General features: G+C 46.1%; 1 protein-coding gene across 1 annotated transcript in view; it reads right to left on the bottom strand.

The window, feature by feature from the left end:
- Positions 1–20,566, bottom strand: part of Pik3ap1 (phosphoinositide-3-kinase adaptor protein 1) — a 124,173-nt gene that overhangs the window by 44,570 nt on the left and 59,037 nt on the right. Inside the window, exons 7-8 of the mRNA XM_050147170.1 lie at positions 18,268–18,464; positions 15,377–15,566 (exon numbers count right to left, since the gene is read on the bottom strand). Coding sequence (XP_050003127.1) covers positions 15,377–15,566; positions 18,268–18,464 — 387 coding nt within the window. The remainder of the gene's footprint in view (positions 1–15,376; positions 15,567–18,267; positions 18,465–20,566) is intronic.

Here is a 20,566-nt window from a genome sequence, read left to right as displayed (position 1 = left end):
TGTGTGTGTGTGTGTGTGTGTGTGCCATGTATGGTGGGTACCAGAGAGGCCAGAAGAGGGCACCAGATTTCCTAGAACTGGAGTTACAGGTGACTGTGGCTGCTTGACATGGGTACTGAGAACAAAACTCAGGGCCTCTGGGAGAACAACAAGAACTACTAACAGCTGAGCCACCTTGCCCCCTATTTAGTTGTTCTTGTTTTAGGGTTTCATGTAGCTTGGGCTGGCCTTGAACCTACTATATAACAGAGTATATCTTTGAATTTCTGGTCCTCCTGCTTCCTCTCCCAAGTGCTGGAATTCCACGACCCTCAGATCACACAGTGATAATCTGATATATACACAGTACACATTACAGCGAAAGTCAGGTTAATTAGAAATTCCATCTCTTCAAACAATTATCATTTCTTTGTCTTGAGAATCTCTGAACTTCTTTTAGTTCTTTATAAAATATGTAATAGAGTTTTATAAACTGTAAGCACCTCACTGGCCAGAACAGCGGAATTTGTGCCCCTGAAACTGCATTTTTGGTGTCCATTATCTTCTTACTGCTGTTTGTTTCATTTAGTATAATGTCCTTCATTCCCAATCATGTAGACACAAGTGACGAGTTTCTATTTTATGGGTAAACATGACTCTCCACCGCATACATGTATGTAGACACAAGTGACGAGTTTCTATTTTAAGGGTAAACATGATTCTCCACCGCATACATGTATGTAGACACAAGTGACGAGTTTCTATTTTAAGGGTAAACATGATTCTCCACCGCATACATGTATGTAGACACAAGTGACGAGTTTCTATTTTAAGGGTAAACATGATTCTCCACCGCATACATGTATGTAGACACAAGTGACGAGTTTCTATTTTAAGGGTAAACATGATTCTCCACCGCATACATGTATGTAGACACAAGTGACGAGTTTCTATTTTAAGGGTAAACATGATTCTCCACCGCATACATGTATGTAGACACAAGTGACGAGTTTCTATTTTAAGGGTAAACATGATTCTCCACCGCATACATGTATGTAGACACAAGTGACGAGTTTCTATTTTAAGGGTAAACATGATTCTCCACCGCATACATGTATGTAGACACAAGTGACGAGTTTCTATTTTAAGGGTAAACATGATTCTCCACCGCATACATGTATGTAGACACAAGTGACGAGTTTCTATTTTAAGGGTAAACATGATTCTCCACCGCATACATGTAACGTGCTTTCCTTATCCACTCATGCAACGATGGGCATCTCAGTCGACTCTAGACCGTGATCATTGTCAAAAGAGTTGCAATAAAAATGGGGCATCTCCTCGACAGACTGCTTCACTTCCACGGGAGATGTCGACCCAGAAGTGGGGCGGCCGGATCATATTTAGCTTAGCCTTCCACACCCCTTTCCATAATGACTGTCCTAACGAATCTAAGATTCTGCTTCTCGGAATCCTTGCTAACATATTTTGTCGATGCCTTTTTTTTTTTGCCAACCACAGCCAGTCTAGCTGGACTGAAATAGTACCCCATTGTGGTTTTAATTTTCATTTCCCTGGTGAGTCATGGTGAGTATTTTCATACATTTGCCAGAAATTTGCATATTTTTTAAAAGGAATGTATATGTAGATAAATTTCTTACTAGTTTGGGTTTTTTCTGCTGAGTTGAGTTCATCATATGTTTTGGACACTAATTTTTTATTTTGATACAGGGTCTCTCCATGTACCCCTGGCTGTCCTGGAACTATGAAGACCACTGGGCTGGCCCTGAACCCACAGAGATCCACCTGCCTCTTCCTCCCAAATGCCTGGATTAGACATATCCAACACCACACCTAGACCTATTCTTTACAAAGATTTTATTTTTATTTATGTGCATGTGTGTCTTAGGGGGTGCACATGCGTGCAGATACAAGAAGAGGTGATTGAATTCCCCCAGAGCTGGAACCACAGAAGGTTGTTAGCTACCTTTTATTGTTAAGAATCAAACTCACGTCCCCTGAAGGAGCACAAACGTCTCTCCCGCCCCATCCCAGGACCCTAATCTTTTATCAGAATTTCACTCCCATTCTTCAGGTTTTCTCTTCACTCTTGATTTTCTTTGTTAAAACATACATTCCTCAATTTGATATAATTTTATCTGTTTATCCTTTCCTTCTTTTTTTCTGAGATGCTTGGAATTGAACCTAAGGCCTCCCTGCCAGTCAAGCACTGTACCATTGAGTACTTCCTATCCCTGTTTTTGTCTTTTTTTTTTAAACAAAAAGAGTAAGTTTAATTCATGTCTTCTGCCTGCCAAATTAGTGTAAGAATGTGTTTATCACACAGTATTTGAATTTTCACCCATAATGTCAAACATCTCAAAACATGTTCTAAATGTCCTGCTTGGAGCATGAGTAAGATCTAAATACAACAAATGCCAAACCTTACAATAAAATCACGTGTGGAAATCTGACTTGGCTTGCCAGGTGCTTTTGTTGTTGTTGTTGTTTGTTTGTTTGGTTGGTTGGTTGGTTGGTTGGTTGGTTTGGTTTGGTTTTTTGTTTTGTTTTGTTTTTTAAGCCCCAAAACACCCAAATGTCTTGCTTCCTTTGCCAAAGGCCCACGACCACTTACGTTCTCCAGAACCTGTTTCACAGTATTAGTGGGCAGAGTAATGCCCACTAGGTGGCACTCTACAGCCCATACTAGCCCCATCCTGTGCATCTAGGACCATAGGTATGGGCATCCTTAGGAACAAAGGCTGAAGGCAGGGGATACGAAGAAGAGTGACCAGACAACTAGATGAAGCAAGAGTTTAGGAATGAGATGAAGGAAGCTTAGAGTCAGGAGAAGGCAGGAAGGCCCTGCCAAGGGCAGGAGCCAGGCAAATAGTCTGTACTGAGCCGACAAAGCTAGGCTGGAGAAGGGCAGCAGCTGAAAGCCAGCAAGCAACAGAGCTCAGCAGACTGACTGCTAGGCACCAAGACAGGCTGGCACTGTGGAATGGCCTCTGGTATCCTGAAGACTTATGTTCAAACCCTGCCTCTGACTCTTACTAGGCTCCATGTCCTAGGGCAGGTCACTTGCAATCTGCAGTCTCCAGTGTCCCACCTGCCAAGTGGGGACAAACCACAGGGCCGACATCATAGGATGGCTGTGTGAGGTGATAAAGACTACATTTATGAATGCATAGAAGCAGTGCAAGACACCAGACTCACAGTTATCATAGTTACCCTGAGGCTGCTGAACACACTTCCACTAGCCTGACATTGATGCATTGACCTACAGGTCTGTGGTTCAGAAGCCAAAGTGGACCCTGCTGGCCAAAACCAAGGTTTTATGTGGGTCACAATCCCTTGTAAAAGCTCTAAAGTAGGATTAGTTGCCTTTCCTTCCCCAGGGCCCAGGGATAATCTAAATGCCTTGGCATAGGCCTCCAGCAATGCCAGGCAGAAAACTTGGCTGAACCAAGCCCTTCTCAACAGGCCATCCATCTTGTCTGTCCTCTGGTTCCCTCTTTTACACTTAAGGATATCTGTAGTGTCGGAGGCTGTGGGAGTATACAGCAGGTGACAACTAGTGTTCAGACGTCAACCTAGCAGAGGAAAGATTCTCTGATGGAGAAGAATCACATTCAGGAAAGGCCTGCAGGACCACTGACTTTGGGAACTGTTGCTCCTGTCTGTGATTTCACACGTGCAAAAGCAGCTATGGGGTCTCCCCAATATCTGCATTGTAGTGTATAATCTCATCTCATCTGATGTATATACTTAATCTCATGATTGTATCTCAATCTTAAGGGCACATATATCTGTGGATGATAAGGAAGATGACTTCTCACTAATCTGTATAATTTTGATATATAGTAAATAAAACTAGGATCTATTGTCCCATGGGGACTGTAAGACACTTAAAAGCCTGCTCTGTTCCTTTGACTCAGACTAATACAAGAAAACAATTTCTCTCCAGTCTAAAAAAAGCTACACAAAATTATCTCATTTTTACCTCAGAGCAAGTTCAAACTAGACTGAATGTTTCTGTAAATGGATCATAAGTCAAAAACTTTAGAGATATGCACAAGGAAAAAGTCACAGATGTCTAACCAAGGTTATTAACACAAAGCTTCATAAATTACTATGCCAGTTTCTCCAACCAAACTTGGCTGGTAACACAGGCCAGCAGCCACTCCCTACTAAATTCCTTAGCAATTAATACTCTACACAAACTTCTAATCTTAGTTTATGATATAAAGCTCAAGATTCAGCTAACTAACAGTTTATTGTTTAGATCTCAAATAACAATCAACTAACCAAGTCAAAAGAAAATTAGTCTTACGTCCAGCTACTACTGGTAAAGTTTCACAATTAGCCAGGGCTGAAAAAGATGGTCTGGCCTTACAAAATTACAAGGTTCCCTTCTTTTTTGTGTGTTCTGGGGTTACAAACAGGATAAGAGAATATAGTTTTGGGTTGGCACATTTTCAATGCCACTGCTTGGGAAGGTGCCAAGCAAATACATGGCCATAGTAAATACCTCTGCTCCTTATCACTACCCAAAGAATGGGCTTTGATCAGCAGGGCCTTTTTTATTATTATTATTTTCTGGCTCCAGCCTCCTGTAAAATGTATATTTAAGCTATGTGAAAAAAGGAAGCAAAAGATTTGGAACTGAAGAGAATTAGAGCAAGGGAATTAGAATGCAGAGCAATAAAGAAAATGACCCTCGGATCATTTGTAAAGTTATTACAGGAATCTTTCAGTCTTCACCCCTGAGAAGTCTTCTCTGTGTTACCCTGGGTAGTGGCTTGGGAACTGGACTTTCAGGCCTCTAAGTGTCGTTATAATAAAGTCACACAGAGAAGCCGGGTTCTTACTTCAAGGGCAGCAGGCAAGCAAGCTTAATTCTGCCTATAACCCCTATTCCCCCTGCATAAACTCTGCAGAAGCTTTCCCCTGCTGCCCATATGGTAACCAGATTTGTGCTAGGAGCTTCACTATAGGACCCTGCTGCCGCATACAAGAGCCTTATGATAGGCGCATGCTGTTTAATGCTAATTAGGTCATGACCAGCCTTTATGTCTCCCTTCACTCTGGAATAAGGCTGTAACACTGAAGCAATCTCCCGGAAGGCTATTTTCGTCATACCACAGGATAGTCAAGACCCCTCTTGCCACTTCTTGCCCTCATGTCCTGGTGGCCAACAGACCATGGGGAAGGAAAGGACCACAGCTGGTGCCCAGCGTGGCTTCTGGACCCAGCAGAGTCTGTGAGTACCCCTGGAGTACCAGCACTCTCCTTTTATTTCTGTTGGCGACTTAGCAAGGGTCCAGAGAGGGTCCAGAGACAACTGAAGCCTCTTGGCCAGGGCAACTCTCTGGCATTGACCGAAGGTCTTTCTACCCTCTTTCCAGACCATGACAGCCTGATCAATTGTGGGCAATATGAAAAAACCTGGTAATGCAGCAACCAGTTAAAGAGTTCTAGGTCTCTTAAACCTGCAGACAGGCTTGTGTTTGCTAGGGCATTTCAATCCCCCAGTGGGAAAATTACCCTGGGAGCACCGGATGTCGCTGCAGCACGACTTCTCTTTTCCTATGATGGAAAAGTCAACACTGTCCCAGGGGGATCTCCAAAACTGTTCTCTTAGAGCCTTATTAACATCAAGAGGACTTAAAATCCCCCAAAAGGAAGGCTTAGAATTCTGGAAAGAGGTGCTTCAACTCACACCCTGGGCCCTGATATTTGGACCGGGTCGCCTACCTGGCTCATGAAAAAGAAATGCAGAAAGGTTGTCTTTTGTCCCCCTCCTTCCTCCCTGTGATAGCCACAAGCAGGCAATGTCTACAAAGAAAACCCCAAATCCAAGAATGCCCCTTTAAAAGAAAAGGACAGGGAGACAACGGGGAAGGCCCAAATGAGGATACCTCATTGGAAAGAAAGGGATAACAGGAAAAGGGGTAAGACTCCGAGGAGGAGAGCTCTGAAGATTGCCCTGTGAATGATTTAGCCACCCTGGAAAAGGTAATTGACCTAATAAGGCAGAAATTACTCCCCAAGCCACAATATTCCTCCTCCCTTTATCTTCTTTTCCCTGACGAGCCTTCATTGGCCCCAGATGGCAAAGACCCAATGTTCACATTCCCCAAAGGTGGGAAGGGTGGCTTTTGATCATTTAGTGGGTTATGAATGATTGTCATCATTTAGGGGGTTGGTTACAAATTGTTACTGGTCATGGTCAGGGAGAAAGCTAAACAAAGGAGATTAGATTCAGGAACCTCTTCTGAAGGGAAAAGGGGATATAATGCAGAAATGATGGGATGATAGAGTGGACTGTTGAGTCTACTTCTGAACAACCAGTAGTCTCACATATTTTACATTGGTGTGGGTTTTTATATACTGATAGAAATTTAAGGTTATTTTTGTTATTATGTATATATGTTTATATTCTTGTTTAAGGTATTATACCTATGCAGCTCATTTAAAAATGTAAAGTGCTAGTTGTTGAAAACTATTTAGGATAATAAAGAAATACGGGTTAATAGTTAGCCATCTATAACAACCAAACATAGCCATATTATGTATGTTTTCAAGGACATACAGAGATATATTTTAGATAGATAGGTGATCATCAAACACTTCAAATATGTGTAGAATATATGTTTAAAGACCATGGCAGTGAGACATGTTTTCTCTTGACAGTACCAATCTGTTTCAAAAATGATGATGGGCATTGTAGAATCTCCATATGAAGTTTGCTTTCTTTGTGGCAAAAGCTAGCCATTTGGACAAGAAATTGCCCTTGCCTCAACTTCTGATAGTATACTATACAAATTGAACAAACAGGACATACAGAAATAAGACTGCTGAATTTTACTAAGACAAGATGGGATAGTCCTTCAAAATTTCTGCTTCACAGAAAAGTCTGTCAGATATTCTAGGCCTGTAGGCCAAAGATGGATGTCCCAACACTGCAGCATAAACTTGGGTAACTGTCCAGGCAGCCAGCTGTTTCTGTCATTTCTCATGGTTTTAAAAGTTGCTTGTTCTGCACTTCCTATTTACTTAGGTAATATTAAATCCTTCTCAGGTCTTTGATGGGGTTGAAGGTAGAACGTTATAATTACAGTTTCCCTTAGTCATGATAGAAAGTAAATAGGGGGGCTGGAGAGATGGCTCAGAGGTTAAGAGCATTGCCTGCTCTTCCAAAGGTCCTGAGTTCAATTCCCAGCAACCACATGGTGGCTCACAACCATCTGTAATGGAGTCTGGTGCCCTCTTCTGGCCTGGAGGCATACACACAGACAGAATATTGTATATATAACAAATAAATATTTATTTTTAAAAAAGAAAGAATGTAAATAGGTACAAAACTCTGGACTCACCAAGATAAGATAGATATTATTTTCTCTAAATTTGCCAAATATTAATGGCCTGGACATTGCGAATGTATTTCTTACTTGATAAATGTTCTTATTGTATATAGTTTTGCTGTGTTAGAGTTAAAACTTTTCTTGTTGTCTGTAGCTGGAGCAGTCCAGCACACATACCACCCAACTTGGTCCTGTGGAAAGATCCACTTGACGGGTGTTGGAAGGGGTCCGACCCTTTGTTAACAGTTGGGAGGGGATTTGCTTGTGTCTTCCCACAGGACCAATCCTGCCCTGTTTGGATATTGGTCCACAATGTCCGACATGACCCCTGTAGTCAGAAAGATGGCACGCCTATCGATCATGGAGGAAAAGAAAAACCGACACAGACGCCCAAGGACTCACAATCAGAGCACTCAGAATGACATCCATGCTCTCATGGCCATGGCCCGACAAAGCTGCCCCACCCCCACCTCCCTTTTCTGTCATCCTTATGACTTGTCCTTACCCTGCAAATACCAATGTTTCAGCTACCCCCACCCTCCCTAATACTATGTTCTGGGGGGTTTATATCAGGGAAACATATGGAGGGATCAGATAATAGAAAGAGGGGATTGCCTACTAGAGGGATGCCAAAAGTCCATACAGTTTCTGGTATACCCAAATGCCAGCATTAGCGCTCTAGATGAGTTTGTCTACTTCCCTTTCCATCAGACAGACCCATGTCTTAAGGGTGTAAATACTTATGGAGGATGCCACTGCACACTTACCGGCTAGCAGAGGAGTTTACTTGGGGTCATTTTGATCAACAAAAGAGAAAATCAATAAAAATAAATAAATAAAAATAAATTAATTAAATAAAAGGTCAGGCCGGGCGATGGTGGCGCACGCCTTTAATCCCAGCACTCTGGAGGCAGAGGCAGGCAGATCTCTGTGAGTTCGAGACCAGCCTGGTCTACAGAGCTAGTTCCAGGACAGGCTCCAAAACCACAGAGAAACCCTGTCTCGAAAAAGCAAAAATAAATAAATAAAAAAAATAAAAAAATAAAAGGTCAGGCAGTGGTGGCGCACGCCCTTAATCCCAGCACTCAGGAGGCAGAGGCAGGTGGATCTCTGTGAGTTTGAGGCCAGCCTGGTCTACAAGAGTGAGTTCCAGGACAGGCTTCAAAACCACAGAGAAACCCTGTCTTGAAAAACCAAAATAAAAAAAAAGGAAAATCCATTTTTCTAACTGATAACGACAGTGGGGGTATTGCCACACCCACATTTGTGTGATATACATTTTGGACCTGGGCATGACCACTGTCGTACAGGGGTGACAGTGGGCAAATACTATCAAGGTGGCCTCCCCTTTTCTAGATACCTGTTGTTGACATTCACATTTCTCAAAGCTCTTACCTGCATCTAAGCCTGTCTTAATACCATAACATTGTTCTACAGGACAAACAAACCGGAGGAACAAATAAACTCAGCAGTGTTCTCAAGAGTGTCCTGGAGCTGATACATTCAATGTGTGGCTGATTTCCTCCCATCTGCCACAATCCAGATGCCTCTCACTGCCTCTTTGGCACCTCTAGCTCTCTGTAGTACCTACAGATACCTGGGTGATACCTCGGGACAGGTGACACCTGCCCAGACCTTCATGACGTTCCCCTCTTTGACCACTCTCCTAAGCCCACCCCAAAAGATCACTGGTGCGCCGTCAGTCAAACTGTTACTGGCTTAGGCTGCACACCACTGCCTTCTGTTCTGATTATTCCACAGGTCTGTCTATATGAAGAGGAGGAGACAGCACTGTCGCTAGGAACCAGACAAAGACGGGAGATATTCCTCCCTTTACTGGTAGGAACGGGACTTGCCATCTCCCTCCAATCTGCCAGGGCTGCAACAACTGCCATTGTCCAGACGCATCATCTGGCCTGGAAACTTAGAGACAAGCTCGATCAGGCCATGACGTCCACGACTGGCAGCCTTGAATCCCTCCAGCAACAGATAACCTCTCTTGCTGGGGTCGTGCTCCAAAACAGAAGGGCGCTGGATCTAATAACTGCAGAACATGGGGGGACTTGCTTGGTACTGGGGAAAGATCGCGGCTTCTGTGTAAAGGAATCAAATGTTGTTGTAACAAATGCCAATACCCTCCAAAAACTTCACAAAGACCTGCTTTGAGCACTTAACCTGCTCATTAACCCCTTGTCTTCCTGGCTCCGACCCTTTCCTCCTCTGATTATGCTACATTGTATTTTGACGCTGGCCCCCTGCCTTATTCAGTTCTGGCAACAGATCACCACCATTGCTGAAAATGCTTTCCCCCTGTTGCCCATATGGTAACCAGACATCATACTAGGAGCTTCGCAGCAGGACCCTGCAGCCATATATGGAGTCTTATGATAGGATCAGCATGCTGTTTATGCAAATTAGGTGATGCCCAGCCATGGTCCCCAGCCTTTCTCTCTCCTCACTCTGGAATAAAGCTGAGCTGTAACACTGAAGCAATCTCTCAGAAAGCTATTTCTGCCACACACAGGCTGCACAAGGCCTCACTTGCCCCTTCTGCTCCCTTTGCCCTTATGGTCGGGTGGCTCATGGACAGAGGGGAAGGATAGGACCCACAGTGACCAGCCAACACTAGTGTACATTGTTTAGAAGACATGATTTGCTGTGCCTACATTAGCAATAAGGCCAGGTAGGTGACAGGTACTATGTTTGTAATCGTTAAAGGTACCTGGATGTTTGGCAATCACAAGTGGTAAGACCCCAGGTGTAAATCTGAAAACTTTGTATCCAGAAGCCAGGTGGACAGACTGAAGTGACCGAAACACAGAGAATTCTTTGGTCAAAGGGACTCTGTTTGCAGGCAACGGGGATTTTGTAAAGCACAAGAACAAAACAGGCCTGCATTCCTGGATGTTCAAGGCTTGTAATTCAGACTCGGAGCACTTAACCTTCACCACCTGCCGGTTAAAAATAAACTGAAATGTTTGGAAAGGAAAAGTGCAAAGTTCTTTCATCTCAGCAGAAGAAAAACAAAAGAAAGCAGCACTGGGTTGCAGTCTCCTTCTGGAAAGGGGGCTGTAGGCTCACAGCGCACTGGGTCACAGTCTCCTTCTGGAAGCGCGGCTGTAGGCTCACAACATACGCTATGGAGCCAAGCTTCAAGGATATATTTCTAGAATGTAAGCTTGCACTAAAGATGGCAAAACATCCCAGCAGTCACTTAATCAGGGAACGAATCAACAGCAGGCACAAATTCCCAAAGAAACCCGTGTGATGCTCCCTTTAGAATAGAACTTTAGGTCACTTAGCTCCAGGGGACACTCATTCCATCCAGATTAGACGCTAATGCAAATGCAACATAAAGCCCAGAAAACACCAAAAGACTACCAAAAGACTATTCTAGAAAGTCTCTCCAACCCTAAAGGCCAACAAGACCCCACCTCTACCCACAGCAAGTATCTTTGGGGACCAAACACAGAGTCTCGGAGCAAGAAGCAGATGATAAAACCTGAAGATAACCTGAAATCAAGCTGGTTCCATCTGGACCTAGCTAGGATGGAGGGTTTTGACTAGTCCCATCTGTGGCTTTATGCAGGGTGAACAACATAGGCGGAGTTTTCCATCTAGATTGCCTATTGGCTCTGTCCCACCAGCCGCTCTCCAAACAACCACACAGAGACTTGATATTAATTATAAACGCTCAGCTGATAGTTCAGGCTTGTTTTCAGCTAGCTCTTATGACTGAAATGAACCCATTTCTATTCATCTATGTGCTGCCCCAAGGCTCATTCACCTCATGTACAGACTTCCCATCCTGCCTCCTCTGTGTCTCATGACGTTTCCCGACTCTGCCCTTCTTCCCAGCATCCTCTGGGTCTGGCTGTCCTGCCTATACTTCCTACCTAGCTAATGGCTATTTAGCTTTTTATTAAACCAATGAGAAGTCACCTTGGCAAAGACACACCTTCCACTGTGTACAAAAAGATTATTCTACAACAGATCAAAGCAGCCCTGTCATATGGGAGCAGATCCATGGAATGTGCTTGTGGTGGGGTCTGTGGCATGTAGACTCTGGAAGGCAGGGATCATGACAATTCACTCACTGGCGGTTTGTCACCTGGCACCAGGTCACTTATACACCGGACAGATTTGATGAGGATTTGTTGAATGGGTGAGTAGGTGAAAAATGCATGAATAAAAAGAAATGAGTGCGTGATGTGATTGATGTGATGGAGCCTGGCCTTTGGGAAGGAGTCTAGGCATCGCTCCAGCAGAGAAAAAGGTATGCAGTTTAGGCAGAAGAGCTAGTATAATGTATGTCGACATGAAATAAAAGGCAGCCTGAAGCAGCCAGGGAGTTATGACCCCCTGGAGGTCTCACACTCAGCAGCAACCTGATCGATATCTCACTACATCTGTCAAGACAAAAGACAAAAACCAAGGGCACGGCATTAGGATGTGGACAAACTAATCTACATTTGAACTGCCCCAAAGTCCAGGCTCACATCTTATTTTCCAGGCTCTCTCCTGGCTGAGCGCCGGGTGCTGGGAATGACACAAAGCTGTAAGTCACTCTTCCTAGCAAAGCCAGGGCCTCATAACCAGAGAGACATAATCAATGAGGGCTCGTGGTGATCGGTGTGCAGCGCCCCAGGGGAAACATAGTCTGTAAACTGTGTGGGTCTGAAGGGGAGCAAATCCGACTGCCGGTGGGAGAGAATTTTATCTTATTAACCTTAAAACGTTTGACCCGGTGCTTTCCCCATAAGCACTAGGAGATCAAGAAGAGCAGAGAGTCCTGACCTGACCCCTAGGTAGTACACATCTGACCTTGTACCCAGAACTAATGTCCCTGTAGTAGTTCCAGGGTCTGCTCCCCAGAATCATCTCAAACTGGTCAGCAAGGGAAAGACAGAGCTTCTGCAGCTGCAGGAGACTCCTGAGAGGAGACAGTGCTGGTGAAGTGTGAGGCATGTCTCAGAAGCCACCAATAACTTGGCAGTTTTGTTTAGAGCAAGACCTGCAGGCCTGGGTGCAGGGTCCTTCTCAGTGCCCAACTGTGTCCCCAGATCAGAAGGAACCTGACTCTTAGAAGGGATGGTAAAATTAAAGAACTCATGTAAAAGAAACCACAGACTGGAGATGATTCGCCACAAGATCCCAGTTACTAGGGAGTTGCTCCAGCAAGATAGTTGGGGCCAAACCAGGGGTGCACTGCTGTATGCAAACCCCAACTGGGGCAGGTCCCAGAAAGGTCAGGACTTAAAAGTTATTCTAAGGCAACAGGGGGTTCTCTAGGATTTCATCACTCCTGTGAGTCTGTGGTTCCTAGCAGTGTATGTACTTTACTGCAGTCTCTTGTGGGGAAGCTGAGTCTCTGCAATATGCAATAAGCAAATCTATAAGCAGCGGGTTACCCTGGAAACAGACTGGACGAGGGCCTCCAGGCACCAGCTCACCAGGTCTCCAGACCAGAGACTGGGTGAAGCTGAAAACAAGAAAGACTGAGTCCCATCAAAGCACCATGAGAACCATAATTCAGCCTCAAAGGCAAGGATGGAGGCACAAGAACCAAGCAAGAGAATTAGGTGGTAGTGAAAACACATAACACGAGGGTGCCTTGATTTTATCCTGTGATGCATCTCGCTTATCCTTAACAAAGGGAGTTCTTACACAGAAAAGGGTGCAAGTTAAGTTGATGGTTTAAGACTCCAGTTAAAAAAGAAGAAAAACTGAAGGCCTGTAAACAGAGATGTGAAGTTACCACCTGGTGGCAGCATATCTAAACTGAAGACTGTGTGTGTGTGTGTGTGTGTGTGAGAGAGAGAGAGAGAGAGAGAGAGAGTGTGTGTGAGTGTGTGTGAGTGTGTGAGTGTGTGTGCGCGAGTGTGTGTGAGTGTGTGTGCAAGAGTGTGTGAGTGTGCGAGTGAGTGTGTGAGTGTGTGTGTGTGTGTGTGTGTGTGTGTGTGTGTGTGTGTCCAGGAAAGGAGGGAGTGGAACAGAGCTGTAATCTCCAGGTCAGACCCCTGGTACTTCCTCCTACCTCCCCTTGATTAAACACTGGGAGCTGTCCCGTGGTTATTTGGGGTTCCCTTTGGTGAAGAGGTATTCATTCACCCTTTCCCAAACCTAAGCAATTAAAAGGGCAGATTTGTCCCGACCACACTCATGGGCTCTCCCCGGTAACTGGCCTAAAGCCTTGTACTCTGTGGTACCGTCCTGGGAGCCAGTGAAATGCCTAAGTAGTGAGTGAATTCCCCAAATATTGCTTTTCAGCATTTAAGATTTACCATTACAAATGACAGTGAAGGTATGCCCTGATAAACCCTGCATTTAGACATACAGAAGCAGTTCCTGACGAGAGTCCACCCCAAGGACAGTAAGTGCAACCCCAGAAGGACAGACGAGGAGGTCCCTTTGCCAGTGTGGTGGGCAGACAGACTCTGGCTCTAGGAACCAGAAGACTTGGATTCCTGAACCGGTTTTCCCTTGATGGACTTAAGAACTCTCAGAGCCTGTGGTTTCCTCCCTATACAGTAGAAACGATTCTATCCATCACGGCGGAGAATGAGTGGGTAGGACAACAGGGATAAACTGCTGGTCTCCATGTGGGGAGGGCGGACCCATGGGGATCAGCCAGTGCTGCCCCAGCATCTGAGGTGCATCTGCTTGCCCTCTATCCTGTTTCTTCGGGGACCGAACTGCTCTCTCACCCGGGCAGTCGCTGTCGGTAAAATGATTCTTCGCAGGCCTGAGTTGCTGCGTCTTGTGAACCAGCAGGGAAGAGATCACTCTCGGGTTAAACCGGACAACCACAGAGAAAAACAAACCTAATCATGGCCACAGTCCAAAACCTCAGAGATTATATGATCTGGCAAATTAAAACTCTGATCAATTCACCCCCCCCCACCCAAATAGCAGTCACACCTTACACCCTGCCTCCATCCTGGTAGCCTCCCTGGGTCTGTGGCATCCAGAACCTCCTCACCCCAAGGGACTTTACAAGCTGCCATCGCCTTGGCTCATCTGTGAAGAGTCTGCAGGCATACTTCTCCCCAAAGGTGCTAGGAGGGGACTTCACACCACCTCTGGCTCCCAGTCAGCCGGGGGGCCTCCTACTCTAAGAACTCCTCATGGTGCCTTTTCCCTAAGCTCATGCATGGGAAAGCCAGGCTTCCTCCCTTGCAGGTCCAGAAAGGGTAGCTTAGCCCTCCCAGAAATCCCGCAAACCAGGAAGCCAACGTGTTGGTGGATATTTAACTTGTCTTTCTTGAATCTATTAAGTAGACCCGGATGGAAAGAGCGCTAAGTCCTGAGCAGATTTCAGAGTGCTTAGTGCTCCATAGTACATGACAGTAACGCCTCAAGAAGTCTCAGGATGGCCGTGCAGCTGTGCCCACCTCCTCCCCACCAGCCTCGGCGCTGAAATCCAATCTCATTTAGATCAGCAACTCTGAAGGGTGGCACACCGTCCCCTAAAGGCTGCTCTGAAGACCCTTGGCAGTGGCTCTGAGTGTGGCTGCCTGTACAGGGAGGGGGGCTATTTCATATGTCTTTACATGCAGAAATGCCTAAGCGTGTCTTTTCTATGTCTTTACATGCAGGCATGCCTAAGCGTGTCTTTTCCACTCACTCCTCTTTTACAACTCAATTAGGACAGTGTAACAAAGCCGGAGAGCTTCATGTGTGAGCAGGTCATGTTATACATGAATTGCATGTCAGATAGGAAAGTGGGGAGGGGCATTGTAAAATGCTTGTTATAAAAAGGGCCCATCCAGATTGATGGGGCCGAGAGCTTCTTGATCGGAAGACCATGTTGTCAAAACTAGTGACTTCCAGGCAAGCGGTAGAGGAAGCTAGGAGAAGGGCTCTGCTGGTTGTGAAACATGACTGCGGCCCTGATGCTGTTGCAACACGGGATCTTCACGGTGGTGGTTGCAGAGGTAATCAGGGGCTTTCCCCCTTTGGACTAGAATGAAGAAAGCCATTTCTGAGCAATAGGACGAGAAGCAGAACTAGGCTGAGCTACTTACAGAGGTCTTCTGTGGCTGCTGGGGCAAAGGCAGCCATGGACTCATACAGCTCCTCGTCACAGCCAGGGTTGAGAGAGCATTTCATGAGCAGGTCTGTGGACAGGTGGGCCATGGACTCGTACACGTCGTCAGCCTCCTCGCCATGCATCAGCTCCTCCTTAATGTGACTCTTCAGCATGTCCACTGTCTCCTGCAAGGGAAGAGGGGCTCGGTGCACACGATGTTCCCGGCTCGTCAGGAAGACTCAGGCCCCAAGTGGGCTTGAGGTGGGCGAAGGGAGTAATCATGGGTCAGGTTTACAACTGCTTGTGGGTATCGGCATTCCCCACCTGACAGGGAGCTCTGTGGAGCCAGGCAGCAGGCCCTCTTCTCTTCTTTGCCTAACCCTTCTTGTTCTGATCTCTGTATCTTCCTCCTACGCTAATCACAGAGTTAAGAACTTACATCCTGGTTCGGGAGGACATACATACGTAAACACTGCTCCCTCATGAGTATCTAGTAAGAATCAGACTCAACAGTGGGCACACTTCTGTACCCGCTGTCGCTTGGAAGGCACACCACTCTCCCTCATTCACAGATGATAAAACAAAGCTCAGAAAACCTGGTCTTCCCTGCAAGGTATAAGATATTACACCTTGTAACACCTGTAAGGTATTACAAATCTCCATTTTGATCCTTTTACCATATCCCAGTGAGGGCTCGGGGGAAACAAATGACGCCCAGAGCCACACAGATGCGCAGTGGTTTGCTAGGGCTAGCTGAGATGTTCCCAGACTTGTGCAGCCAGGGGTCCCAGGGGGATGTCCCCATCCCTGTCCTTCGGGAAGGTTTATCCAAGTGTCTGACAACTTCTAGGGTTTCCTCCCCCAGTTTCAACATTCGAGATGTCCCCAAAGACAGCTGCCCTCACATAAAGGGTGCTGACATTAGAAAGGTTTCCCCGTCCCTCTGCCTCCAGAGGGTTTGAAGTTGACTTCCCTGCAACCTCTGAACAACTGTTCCTGGCCAGACATGGTAGTGTGTCACAATCCTTACCTCAGCCTCAAACCACAGAAACCCTCCTCATCAGCACCAACTGACAGAGGTCTCTTTTGGCTGATAGTGTGTTATTCCCCTGGTGAGAACCCAGTGAACTAAGAAACAGGTTCTTAGTGGTAGGGACTCTAGGGGCAGCATTTGGCAAATAAATAAACAAACAAACAAATAAAACCTGACACTCCATGAGCATCATGAAGGGACAGCCTTTGGTGTCGAGGCGAAAGATGCATTGGTGGAAGGTGACTTCGCTAGGAGCCAAGATGACACGAGAAATGCGAGTCAGAGCAGGATAAGAAGCCCCGACTACAGCACTGCACTAGGTTCAAATCTTACCTCTACCTTTTCCAGTGTGATGCTCTAGGCACATTCACCTTGGCTTTCTCCATCCTCATTTATAAGATGAAGGTCTTAGTTCCTTCAACTTGAAGGGAGCGGGGCAAAAGTTACATGAGACAGGGCATTTGCTGATGAAATGAGCCCAGTAACTTGGTTACTACCCTGAACACAGAGTGGCCTTGCCAAAAATGATGAACACAAAAAATGGCATACTGTGCTCAGCACATTTGAGAGTGTGAAGTAAAGTCTTAAAGAAGGTTATGAGTGTCTTTGTGCCCATTTATGCCAATGAGGACGTAAACAAAGACAAACTATTCTGATTTCTTGAAACACCGACAAATCCCCCAAAACACTGGAAGCCCCTGAATGTCCCTTGGCATCACTGCCTTGTAGATTTTCTATCAAATAGAAATAGAGTTAAGTTTCCGAAGTGATGTCAGACTCACTTCTGTCTGGAGGTAGCAAGCGAGACCACATTAGTCTGGCTGCTTATTTTGGTGGTCACAGCCAGATGAGATAGTCTTGGGTGCCCCTGGTAAGTTGGAAAAGAAGGAGGAACACCCGAAGGGAGTGGAGTGAAGAACTGTTTCCTCCAAGACAATGGAGGCAATCGTGGACGAAATAACACCAGGCATGGCACAGGATTGAACTCAGAGCAGGACTCGGAAGCCGGCGACCAAGGGTGAGTTGCCAAGAAGTCTGGTGTATCCAACTGCCTTACGTTCAGATCCAAGCAGAGGCTCAGAGAGAAACTGGATGCTAGCAGGAGATGAGGTCTCAAAGTTGGCCACTTGGATGCTTCCTCAGGGTAGAGCCTTATCATGGCCTTCACCAAGGAAGGAATCAATTCTAACACAGTTTACCTGGGCCCGAAGGTGGGCAAGGCAGCTAGGGACATCCACCTCAGAGCCTGGAGACGGGTGGGGAGAGGGCTCAGCATCAGCCTTGAATAGACGCATTACGTGACAGTTCCCGTCGATATTTTGGAAATGGCCTCAGTGTTTTGCATATGCTAGTTCCTTCTAGTCTAAAACAACTCTATGAACAGACCTCTTAGGATCTTTCCTACCACATATTAAGATATGGGAGAAGGGGGCTGGAAAGATGACTCACTGGTTATGAGCACTTGCTGCTCCTGCAGAGGACCTGGGTTCTATTCCCAGGACCTACATGGCAGCCACAACAAGAAACAACTCCAGTTGCAGGGCATCTGATGTGCTCTGCTGGGGGCACCAGGCATGCATACAGTATGTATGCATACATATAGTAGTAACACTCATACACAAAAAAAATAAAACTAGAGAGGAAAGAGAGAGAATTTGTGACATGTCCCAAGTCCACATGACTACCAAGTAGGTACAGGAATTTGAACTCAGGCCCACAAAAACTGCCCACTGCCAGAGAGGCACACAAGGACACATTAGAGACAAAGACCCATCAGTGTCTTTGATGAAAAGGCAGGCCTGGAGCCACCAGTACTTGACCTATCACAGGGCCTTTCTTTCCCCTGACCTTACCACATACTCATCGATGAACTGGCGCAGGTCCCTGAAGCCGTGTTTCTCAGCTATGGTGTTGGGATAGTGGCCATGTCTGTTGGCCACACTATATGCCTGGAGAGCCCCTGGACAGGTGAGCAACAGGGCGGTGAGGTTCTTCAATCCGTACTTTGCAGCAAAATGCAACAGGGTGGGGAGCTCTTCATCCCTCTGATCTAAAGAAAGGCATCAGGGAGACTTTAACTGAAGGGTAAGAGGTAAGGAAGGCATAGGACACCTTTGCTCCCAGAGGCTGCTCTTCCAAAAGACCCAAGCTTGATTCCTGGCACCTACATGGTGGCTCATAACTATCTCTAACTCCAGTCCCAGATGATCCAGCACCTTATTCTGGCCTCTGAGAGCACTGAACACACATGGTACACAGACATGCATGCAGGCAAAACAACCCATACACTCAAAATAAAAATAAAGGGAAAAATGTTCAAATAAAAAATGTCTGTCCACTTATCTCTTATTACCAATTTTGCAAATATGCCAAGAAAACAAGTAGGCTCATGCTGGGGACTTAGGGGATAAAATTTATTTTTCCTTTTCATAAAAGTTGATTTCTAGGCCCTGTCACTTTATGTGTTTATTTATTTTCTCTTCTTTTCATATATGTGTGTGAGGTATAGTGCATGTGTGTATGTGTATTTGCAAGTATGTAAGCTTCTCTAAGGGGAATGCACATGTGGAGGCCTAGGATGATGTCAAGAATCTTCCACTATCACTCTTGCACCTTATTCTTTGAGGCAGGGTCTCTCACTCAAACCCAACACAGCTAGCCTGCTTGCTCCAGGTCATCTGTCTTGGCCTTCTCAGTCTGGGATTACAACGTTCATGCCCACTTGGCATTTAAGGGATTCTGAAGATCTAAACTCCCGTACTCTTGCTCGTGTGGATAGTGATTTAACCACTGAGCCACCTCTCCTGTCCTTTTAAAAATTATAAACCCAGTTTCCTGTTCACTGAAGGTCTGAAAATGACCCCAGGTCCCCATGTTGTCAGGCTATGAGATACTCTCTCCTGGGCCTCATAAGAAAAGAGTAGACTCATTTATAGCAATGAGACAAGAACATTCCATAGGAGGAGAACGAGGAGAGGCAGCAGGAAAGAGAATGGCCCCTGGAAAAGGCCTGGCAAGTAATTCTCTTCCTACTGTTACCACACTGGAGGCAAGTGGTCCAAAGGTAACCAGAGACTTGGGTACCACTGTGAAGTGCCACTGTGATGGGTAGGAACAGACACCCTGTGTAGCACTCCAGGTAATGTCCCCAGGCATGCGGTATGACTGTCCTGGCTCCTATTGCTACCACAGTGTACGTACATAGGTCCTGCTCCTCGCTCAAGTTACAGATGTCTGCCTAAAGACCACAAAGAGCCAGCCCCTGAGGACCGACCCCTCACTGAGATGCCAGCCTAGTGAAAAGACCATTACAGCAGGTAAGCTGTAGGTCAGAAGGCCCAACATGCTAGAGGAGCTCGCAGCAGGGAGTGGTATAGACTCCTCGGGGATTGGAAAAGGCCTTCCTTTCAGAGAAAATGCTTCCCGAGAAGATGAAGAGAAAGCCACCAGGAGATCGGCAACCAAGGCAGAGACAGAGAAATGGTGTTTCCGTGAGTGGGACGGCAAGACACGTATGCGAGAAGTGTATTTATCCCACGTGGGAACAGAGAATCACTAAGGGGGTTGCAGAGAGAGGGATGCAGAAAAAGGAATGCAGAGAGAGACAGAGAGAGTTGCATGGAGAGGAATGCAGAGAGAGGGTTGCAGAGAGAGGGTTGCAGAGAGAGGGTTGCAGAGAGAGGGTTGCAGAGAGAGGGTTGCAGAGAGAGGGATGCAGAGAGAGACAGAGAGAGTTGCATGGAGAGGAATGCAGAGAGAGGGTTGCAGAGAGAGGGTTGCAGAGAGAGGGTTGCAGAGAGAGGGATGCAGAGAGAGGGTTGCAGAGAGAGGGTTGCAGAGAGAGGGATGCAGAGAGAGGGTTGCAGAGAGAGGGATGCAGAGAGAGGGTTGCAGAGAGAGTTGCATGGAGAGGAATGCAGAAGAGAGGGTTGCAGAGAGAGGGTTGCAGAGAGAGGGTTGCAGAGAGAGGGTTGCAGAGAGAGGGATGCAGAGAGAGACAGAGAGAGTTGCATGGAGAGGAATGCAGAAGAGGAATGCAGAGAGAGGGTTGCAGAGAGAGTGTGGCATGGAGAAGCAAGGATGGAAGCAAGCAGCCACTCTTTGTGCTTGTTATCAGGCAAAGGAGTTTGAAAGTCACCCAGAAGGTAAATG

This window comes from Alexandromys fortis, unplaced genomic scaffold (assembly GCF_014885135.2).
Source record: "Alexandromys fortis isolate MF-2015 unplaced genomic scaffold, M_Fortis_MF-2015_v1.1 scaffold_16, whole genome shotgun sequence".
Taxonomy (NCBI): Eukaryota; Metazoa; Chordata; class Mammalia; order Rodentia; family Cricetidae; genus Alexandromys; species Alexandromys fortis.
Note: the sequence above shows the minus strand (reverse complement) of the source record. Positions and strands in the feature narration are given on the sequence as shown.